Below are 10,000 nucleotides of genomic sequence, written 5' to 3'. Positions count from 1 at the left end.
GGCGCACTGAGCCAAAGTTCACAAACGCAAACTAGAAGGCGGAGGAAAACCTTCAGCGCTGAGTTCTCATGTCCAGTCTTCCAACTTGCCGAAACTGTCTTGCAGTTCCTCACTATACATACATACCTTAATTGCTCCCAGGGCCCCGATGGCTACTTCAGGTGGCAAGATCACTGGCTTGGCATAGGTCCCACCAATCTGAGAAGAATGGGAAAATTTAGCTTTCAGGGAATGCCTGCAGATGACAAGCTGTATTTTATTTGAGTATATGCTCAGAAATGCAAGTTACACTCTTGAATTTGAACACCATGACTTACTGAGCCAATGTTGGAAAGAGTGAATGTCCCTCCGGTAAGATCGGCGGTACTGAGCTGACCCGAAGAACCCAGCTTCTGGAGGCGGTTCAGCTCCATGGCGATTTCAAATACAGAGCGGACCTGAACATTCTTCACATTGGGGACAATCAACCCCAGCTCAGTATCCATTGCTATCCCAATGTTGTGAGAAGCCTAAGAAATAAAAATTACCCAGTAGGACTTTGAATACATAAGCTTACAACAAAGAAAAGATAAATTCCACTTGCTGTGGGATGGTCTGTATGTCAAGTGTGTTGCTGATTGGTCAATAAATAAAACACTGATTGGCCAGTGGCCAGGCAAGAAGTATAGGTGGGACAAGGAGGAGAATAAAGCTGGGAAGTGGGAGGCTGAGTCAGAGAGACACTGCCAGCCGCCACGATGACAAACAGCATGTGAAGATGCCGGTAAGCCACGAGCCACGTGGCAAGGTATAGATTTATAGAAATGGATTAATTTAAGCTGTAAGAACAGTTAGCAAGAAGCCTGCCACGGCCATACAGTTTGTAACCAATATAAGTCTCTGTGTTTACTTGGTTGGGTCTGAGCGGCTGTGGGACTGGCAGGTGAGAGAGATTTGTCCTGACTGTGGGCCAGGCAGGAAAACTCTAGCTACATCCACTCTCTTCTAAAACAAAGATACTAAACTATTTCAGCAAGTTAGGCATGTGGTGCACTGTAATCCCAATATTCGGGAGGCTGAGGAAGAAAGACTGATGAATTGAGGCCAGTTGGTGCCATATGGCCAGAGCATATCTGGAAAAGCCAAAAGGCCACGAGACAAAACAGTCACCACTTTCACTAGAGTAGAAGTCGTTTAGAAGAAACAGTTCGGGTGGAGGAGAGGGCATTATGAGTAAAGGCACGTGCTGCCAACCTGAGCTCAAACTTCTGAACCCACATAGTGAAGGGAGAGAAGAACTCCTATTAGTTGTCCTCTGCCCTCCACTCACGTACGTACAGTGGCACTGGTTTCCTCCCCTCAATAAAATAAATGTAAATTAAAAGATAATAATTTAAGCCGGGTGGCGGTGGCACACTCCTTTAACCCCAGCACTCAGGAGGCAGAGCCAGGTGGATCTCTGTGAGTTCGAGGCCAGCCTGGGCTACAGAGTGAGATCCAGGACAGGCACCAAAACAACACAGAGAAACCTTGTCTCGAAAAGTCAAGAAAAAAAAATTAAATTAAAAAAAAGTAATAATTTAACCAAGCTTAAAAGATTGTTTTAGAGACAATAGTCTCTTTTTAAATTTTACAATTACATTTGTGTGCATACGTGTGTACATACAAACACCATGAGATGCACGCAGAAGTCAGAGAACAACTTGAAGGAGTCAGTTCTCTCTTTCCATCATGAAGATACATACAATATTTATAAAAACCTGTGCCAAGGAAATAAATGAAGGAATTAACTGGGTGGAGGGTGGGGGCAGCATCAGATAGTTCTATAACAAAATATTTGAAAGTAGTTCACTGAATGAATAGATGATAATACCACATCTATTGATGTATGATGATATCCACAATACATTAAATGAAAAAGAGAAAAGCAAATTAAAGAAAAATTTATATTACTTCAATAAATTCCTGGAAGAATATTAGCGTGAAAAGGGAGTATCTGAGGCCACAGGAATGAAGGTAAACATTATTTTCTCTAAGTTTTTAAACTAAGCTATATTAAGAAAGATTAAGACAGAAATAGAGTTCACTGTATCAGGCACACCGCAATAGCTATCTATGATCAGATGGCCTGCATTACCTGCATGTACCTTTTGGTTTGTGTTTTGGTGATGCTGGGTAAGCACTCTGCCACTGAGCTACCCCCCTGCAGTTCCTACGCTTACTGCTAGCTGAGCGTTGCTAGCATTGCTAATGGGGAATGAATATGGGAATCAACATTGTAAGAATTCTGTCATAAGAAACTTTCAGTCCAAACAGAAGATTTCCCTCAAACTGGAGTCAAATGTATTACTTAAAAAAAAAATTATTATTAATTAACTCTCTTTTGGGCTGAAGAGATGGCTTAGAAGTTAAGAGCACTTGCTGCTCTTCCAGAGGACCCAAATTAACTTCCCAGCACCCACATTGGGAGCCTCATGATAGTCTGTAACTCCACCCAAGTGAACCAATGCCTCTGGCCTCTGCAGGCACCTGTACTCATGGGCACATTCCCACATGGAGAAATATGCTCCTACCTACACATACTTTAAAAAAATTTGCTCTTGGGCTGGAGAAATGGCTCAGCGGTTAAGAGCACTGGCTGCTCTTCTAAAGGTCCTGAGTTCAATTCCCAGCAACCACATGGTGGCTCACAACCATCTGTAATGAGGTCTGGTGCCCTCTTCTGGCCTAAGGGCATACATGCAGGCAGAACACTGTATACATAGTAAACAAATAAATAAATTAAAAAAAAATTTGCTCTTGTGATGGTTTGAAAGAAAACAGCCCCCAAACAGAGTGGTACTATCAGGAGGTGTGGCCTTGTTGGAGTAGGTGTGGTCTTGTTGGAGGAAGTATGTCACTGTGGGGGTGGGCTTTGAGGTCTCATATATGTTCAAGATACCACTCAGTGTCTCAGACCACTTCCTGTTGCCTATGAGTCAAGATGTAGAGTTTTCTAGCACCATGTCTACCTGTATGCGGCTATACTCCCTGCCATGATGATAATGGACTAAACCTCTGAAAATACTTTATTTTATAATATTTAATTGCCACCTCAATGAAATGTTTTCCTTTATTGAATTGCTGTGATCATGGTGTCTCGTCATAGCAATAGGAAGCCTAACTAAGACGGCTCTCTTCCTTAAAATTCCAGAAACTTATTCTTGAGAGAGGTGATTCTTTTGAGATGCTGAGCAGGGTGAGTAACACACCCACAGCACATCTGTATAGTTCCACCATTTTCAATGGAAACTCGACAGGACATCGAAAGTGCATTGGCTGCACACCTGACAAAATCCTTATTAAACAGTGAAAACAAAGCTAATAGATTGCACTTCAGCTAAAGGGCTTATGCTATACCTTTCACTCCTGTCCGAAAAGGGATCATTGTTTGACTATCCTAGAGGGTTCTAACCTACAAGTACACATACACCATCTTCTATTACAGTGAGGGTTTTCGCAATGCATGGCCAACCTTGTAGGTGACGTTCTGGCAGTTTTCATCCAGGGAGGCATTGAGGATAGGAAACTGTAGTAAGCCCAAAGAAGCGGCCTGTGGAAGAGAAAGACAATGTCACATGAGTACTCTTGCCTCACGCACTGGAGGTAGGAAGGGAGAGGGGAGAGAATGCTTCATTTAGGCTGAGTGTAAATTCAAGGCCACACACTGCTGGCTTTATCACTTCCACTCTTATCCCAATCTTGGTGAAACTAGGTTGCCCTCCTCATTTAAAAACAAATGATAAAGTGGTCGGGTCACTTGCAAACATGAAGGGAATTTTCAAAGTAACCATGCAGGCTGCCAAAGTACCAAAGGAAGTGTCTCAATCTCAAGCGATTTCCTCACTAACACGTAGATTTAGATTTTTATGAGAAGTCAGTAGTTCAAAAGTAGATTAGGAATTCTAACACAGAAAGGCAGGTGGGCCACTTCTCTGTAGGAAGAATACACAATGATTGCAAAGTAACCACTGGAGGCCAGTGTGCACAGGTGTCCTTGGCCTAGTCAAGCGCAGAGCTGGCTCAAATTCGTACTGGAGCCCACCCTGCTGGCACAAATCTGTTTGCCCCCTTGAATCTCTCCCCTGCTTTTCTTTATACTTCCTTTCTCTTTAAATCATTTCTCTCCTGCCCGTACGCCAGAGAGCCACAGACGTTTCTGGAGTCAATACTGAACTGATGTGATATTTAAGATGCACAGATATTTGAAAAAGGGGGCCAGGTGAGATAGCTCATGCCTGTAATCCCAGTATTTGGAAGGCTGGAGCAGGACTGTGAGTTCCAGGCCAGCCTGGGCTAGCTAGTGAAACTCTGTTTCAAAAACAAACAAAGCAAAATAAAACGAAATGATGGGGGGAGACACTTGGTGGGTATTTCAGGTAAAATTGCATAATCCAGCAACTGTATGTATAGCTCAAGGTGATTAAAATGGGGAGTGGTTTTGAGGAGACTGGAGGGGTAGTCAGCAGAAACTTGTATGCCACTCTTGGACTTGGGAAAGCATCCTAAAGACACTGAGTGGAAACTATTGAAAAGAAGTGATACGATTTGATTGAAGGATGATTCATCTTGGTAGACTGATGAAAGGGCAGGAGGAGTCACGCTGAGTGGGAGACCAGACCAGACCAGACCAGACCAGAAATGTGACTTTTCTGTTTGTTAGTTAATTTGTTAGTTAATGTCTGTGACAAGATTCCCAACCTCTCTGAGGCCTCTTCGGAGGAGAGTGGGGACAGTAGTATCTCCATGTCTGGGATGCTCTGAAAATTCAGGGTAACTGTCTGTAGCATGCTCACCCAAGCCTGATGGTCTCAAGGCCTAGCCCTGGAAATGATTCTCAGAAGCCCCCATGAATGTGCTGGACACATGGAAATAAACACCCACTGCGAGGTGCAAAGTCTCCTTTTAGTTCAAACCAGAACTTTCCTACGACCCTTTCGGAATGAAAGGCTTTCCTTGGCTGTCGGCACAATTCTCCTCCTCGTCTAAAGCAGGGAGATAACTCAGTGGTTAGGAGCGCGAGCTGCTCCTGCAGAGGACCAACAGTTTGGTTCCTGGGACCCAAGCTGAATGACGCACAACTGCCTGTCAACACTCATTCCAGGAGATCTGACTGACACCCTCTTCTGTCCTCTGTGGCCACTTGCATGAACACACACACACACTTAAAAAATAAATAGCCATGTATTGTGGTGTACGTCTTTAATCCCAGCATTTAGGAGGCAGAGGCACATTGATCTCTGTGAGTTTGAAAGCAGCCTTGTCTACATAGTAAGTTCCAGGCCAGCCAGGGCTGCTTGGTGAAACCCTGCCTCATAAACAAACAAACAACAAAGAAATCTTGGGCTGGCGAGATGGGTCAGTGAGTTGAGTGAGAAACTTTCTTCAAGCCCGACAGCCTGAGCTCAATCCCTGGGACTCACAAGGTGGAAGGAGGAAACAGACTCTGCAAGCTGTCCTCCTGAGTGCACAAACACACAAACATACACTCATGCATGAAATGGCCATCCCCTCTTATAACAGGACTGACCCTAACAGGGCCAGTTGTTTTTGTTTTTGTTTTTTTCCCAGGGGCCAGTTTGCTAAGACTTCTGCCCCATATTACCCCACCATCCTATATTGACTCATGTCTGGCTTCCATCAGACCCCCAGGAAGTATGTCCAGTCTGGTAGGCAGTCAGCCAATCAGGGTCCTACCTGGCCACAAACAGGAATTGTTCTTGCTATTTTCAGTCAAACAGACCCCAGACACTGCAGCCACAGTTGCTGCTAAGATATCATAAGCCAATCTAAAAAATGATTCCTGTACCAAAAAGGGTCTCTACCCAATCACTTCAAAGTTTACTTAACCTGGAATTCCCCTAATCCTGCTTAAAAGGAGCCTGAGAGCTACGTGCCACTGGAATTCCCCTAATCCTGCTTAAAAGGAGCCTGAGAGCTACGTGCCACTGTGTCAGATGGTTGACCCTTGCATGCTGGAATTTTTTATTAAATGCTCTTGTTGATTACATACATGACTGGTGGTCATTTATGAGACTTCTCTTAGACCCTAACAATGCACACACATGCACGCATGCACACAGACACACACTAAATAAATGGATAAATGTAACTTAAACATAAAATAAAGTTAATCTTTAAAAAAATGAGGTAAGTAAATAAAAACATAACACAGATTTCAACTGTATAAATTCTTATGAAACGAAGAGATAGTGGGTTTGGACTTTTCTTTCTAAGTCTGATGATAAGGTACGAAGTAGTATTTTAATGCAAACTGATTAACTACTACATCTTTACAAACAAGTGGCAGTGTCCTCTGGGGCCTCATTGGAATGAGTGACACTCACCTTTAAGAAGAAGGGCATAAAGGAGAGTTTGATTCCACGAGCCAAAGCAACAGGTTTTAATTCTTCCCGAAGCTTAACCAGTTCAGTAAGGTCAACTTCATCACAATAGCCAAAGTGGGGAATCTTCAGGGCTGCAGACATGGTCTTGACCATTGCTTTTTGGAAGCCTAGAAGAAACTCAATACATTTATATAAATCCAATAATATGTTATTTTTCAATACAAATAGAAAAATGGTGGATTGCGTCATTGTAAGTTCACGATGAGTTTGAACTTTTCTGTTATTAAGAATTGAAAGTTGGGCAGTGGTGGTGTACATCTTTAATCCCAGGACTTGGGAGGCTGATGAGGGGACACTAGCCCATTAGACTATGGCTCTGGCAGGCTTTGCCTTTCTCCTAACTCTCTCTGCCTTGCTAAAAAACGTTACATTACATTCCTAAAGCTAGTCCCCGAGGTCTATTCCCTTCATTGAATACTCCCTTCTCCTGAGGCCGACTACCAAGGTCCAGATATCAAAGTATTAAAGTCCAGCAATCAAAAGCCCCCTTTGGCTCCCCTAATTATCATGCCCAGTCAAGATATACCACTACATCCTAGCCCATTCTAACACAGACCTCCCCTTCTTTCCTCTTAAAAATTACACCTGCAGGTCACTGGCTGTTGTTTTCTGCCTGAGTCAGAAAGCAGCCACTTCAACTTTTCTTCCCTGCTTAAAACGGATCTATCTTTCTGTGAAAACAGGGTATGGTCTGTGCCTAATCCAAGGTCCCAGAGGGAGCCCACAGCAAGGGTCTCCTTCAGCAGAGGCAGGCTGATCTCTGAAGTCAGCCTGGTCTACATATTGAGTTCCAGGGCTACATAGTGAGACCCTGGCTCAAAAAATAATGGAAAGCATCATATGATGAACACACATCCCCTGAGGTAGTTTCTGTGAAACAAATCAGCACGGCTTCATGGAACTGCCTCTACCATTACCTGTTACGGGCTCTGTCCTGTCTTTGCCTGTGAAGACTGGAGGCTTTGATATTGGCGTGGGAAAGGTCCTGTCTTTGGGTTGTGGTGGAGGTGGCGTTATTTCAGCTTTTGGCGATGGAGGCAATATGGCTCCTGTTTGCTTTTCCAAAAAGTTGAGAATATCTTCTTTAAGTATTCTGCCATCTTTTCCTGAGCCAACAACTTCACTCAGCTTAATCTAAAATATAACACATTTTAGTGCTAAAAAACAAATCTATCATCAAAATTTAAAAATGGAGCATAATCAATTAAAGGTAAAAACTTTTGCCCAACAACTTAGTTCGAGGGAGCCACATTTTCATCATTTTGAGAAATCAGCTTCAGGACCTCTGTGTAAGTGGCTGTTACCTTTAGCACACTGCTGTTCATTTGCCCATTTAAATCTCTAATTCTCTCCCATAATTCTCTTTCTTTCTTTCCTTCCTTCCTCTCTCTTTCTCTCTCTCTCTTTCAAGACAGGATCTCACTGTGTAGTCCTGGCCAGTCTGGAACTCACTATGTAGATCAGGTTGGCCTTGAACTCTTTTTAAGAGACTCACCTGCCTCTGTCTGCTGAGTGATGGGATTAAAGGTGTGTGCCACCATGCTCTGCTCTCTCACAGCTCTTTTTGTTTTTCATGAGTCTTTATTTCTTTATTTGTTATGTTGTCTTGCTTGCACATATATCTATGTATTACTTGTGTGCCTGGTGCCGAAGGAGGCCAGAAGAGAACTCCAGATCACCTAGGACCAGAGTAAGAGCTAGTTGTTGGCTGACATGTAGATTTTGTGAATCGAATCTGGGTCCTCTAGAAGAGCAGCTGGAGGTTTTAACCACTGAGCCATCTCTCTAGACCTTTTTCTCATAATTCTTATTGCTTATAAATTAAACCCTCTATTTTGTATAATTAATATATACTGATTTTTTTTTAAAGAAATATAATGTGCTAGATGGGTGCCTAGCTCAATTATCATCAGATAGGTGTGGTGATATATTGTATACCCTAATAAAATTTGCCTGAAGATCAGAGAACAGAACAAGCTACTAGATTAAACATAGAGGCCAGGCAGTGGTGGCACACACCTTTAATCCTAGCACTCGGGAGGCAGAGATCCTCTGGATCTCTGAGAGTTCAAAGCTGCCCTGGACTACATGAGGTTGACTCAGTCTAGGAGAGAAACAGAGCCAGGCAGTGGTGACACACACCTTTAATCCCAGTACTGGGAAGCACACACACCTTTAATCCCAGGAAGTGATGGCTGGGCAGAGAAAGGTAAATAAGGCTCGAGGAGACAGGAACTAAAGGCTTTTTCGGCTGAAGCATTCCTTTCAGTTAGAGGCTTTTTCGGCTGAGGAAGCTCATGCGGCTAGAGGCCTATCAGCTGAGGCCTTTTCAGACTGAGGAGTTGGCGAGGTGAGATGTGGCAGTGGCTTGTTCCTTTGTCTCTCTGATCTTCAGGCAAATTTTATTAGGGTACCCAATGTATCACCACAGGGAGGCTTTCTCAGGCAGCTGATGGGAGCAGATATAGAGACCCACTGCTAAATATTAGGTGGGGAAAGAGCCCAAATTGGGGATCTCCACTGGGCCCCTCCCCTTGGAGCTCAGGGAACCCCGAGGAAGAAGGAGGGAAGAACTGTAGGAGCCAGAAGGGTTGAGGACACCAGGAGAACATGGTCCACAGAATCATCTAAGCAGGGCTCATAGCGGCTCACACAGACTGACACGGCAACCCGGAGCCTGCATGGGCTGTGCTAGGTCCTCTGCATATGCTATGGTTGTGTAGGTTGGTGCTTTTGTGGGACCCCTAACAGTGGGAGTGGAGGTGTCTCTGACTCTGTTGCCTGCTCTTGGGACCTTTTTCCTCCTACTGGGTTGCCTCACCCAACCTCGATATGAAGGTTTGTGCCTAGTCTTACTGGATCTTGTTATGATGTGTTTGGTCAATATCCCAGGGACCCTGCTTTTTTCTGAAGGGAAACAGAGGAGTGCATTCAGGAAGAGTGGAGGGAGGGGCAACTGTGGTTGGAATGTATTGTATGAGAGAAGAATAAAAAACCCAAAATAACAACAAAAAAAAATATGAAAGTGAAAGAAAAGATACAGAGAAGCCAGGCGTGGAAACACAGGACTATAATCTTAGCATTTAGGAGCAGAGGCAGGAGGATTGTGAATTTAAAGCCAGGCTGGGCTACAATATCAAGTTCCAGATGAGACTAGGATACATAGCATCTACTTAAAACTTCGTCCTAAAAGGGAGTAGGGGTGTGGATCAGTGTTTGCCCATGGGTACACAGGCAGAACACATCAGAGTGTGTCCTTGGGTGTCCCTCACAGGGAAAACTGTCTATGGTAACATTTCTACAATTCAATTACACATCTGCATGACACACCCCCCCATCCCCCCATCCCCCCCCCCAGTAACAACTACTTTTCTCAGAAATTCTCTGCATTGCTGGCCAGCGTGGGAAGAACTCAGGCTGTGTCAACAGAACTCTCCTCAGACTCCCAGTTCTGTTGTTTACTTTGGGTGTGGAAACGTTAACCCCCCTCTCTGTCCTTTCTCATCCTGCAGGGCTGTTGTAGGAATCAGAGATGACACATGGAGCGCCTGGCACACACGTGCTTAAACGACTGT

At 44.1% G+C, this 10,000-nt stretch overlaps 1 protein-coding gene across 1 annotated transcript in view; it reads right to left on the bottom strand.

Moving 5' to 3' along the window:
• The window catches only part of Dbt (dihydrolipoamide branched chain transacylase E2), a 40,197-nt gene that overhangs the window by 4,865 nt on the left and 25,332 nt on the right, over positions 1-10,000 (bottom strand). The window contains exons 6-10 of the mRNA XM_052730993.1: positions 7,343-7,559; positions 6,366-6,532; positions 3,494-3,571; positions 318-509; positions 127-198 (exon numbers count right to left, since the gene is read on the bottom strand). Of these exons, the coding sequence (XP_052586953.1) occupies positions 127-198; positions 318-509; positions 3,494-3,571; positions 6,366-6,532; positions 7,343-7,559 (726 nt within the window). The remainder of the gene's footprint in view (positions 1-126; positions 199-317; positions 510-3,493; positions 3,572-6,365; positions 6,533-7,342; positions 7,560-10,000) is intronic.

Source organism: Peromyscus californicus, unplaced genomic scaffold (assembly GCF_007827085.1).
Source record: "Peromyscus californicus insignis strain IS unplaced genomic scaffold, ASM782708v3 Scaffold_9__1_contigs__length_137607984, whole genome shotgun sequence".
NCBI lineage: Eukaryota > Metazoa > Chordata > Mammalia > Rodentia > Cricetidae > Peromyscus > Peromyscus californicus.
Note: the sequence above shows the minus strand (reverse complement) of the source record. Positions and strands in the feature narration are given on the sequence as shown.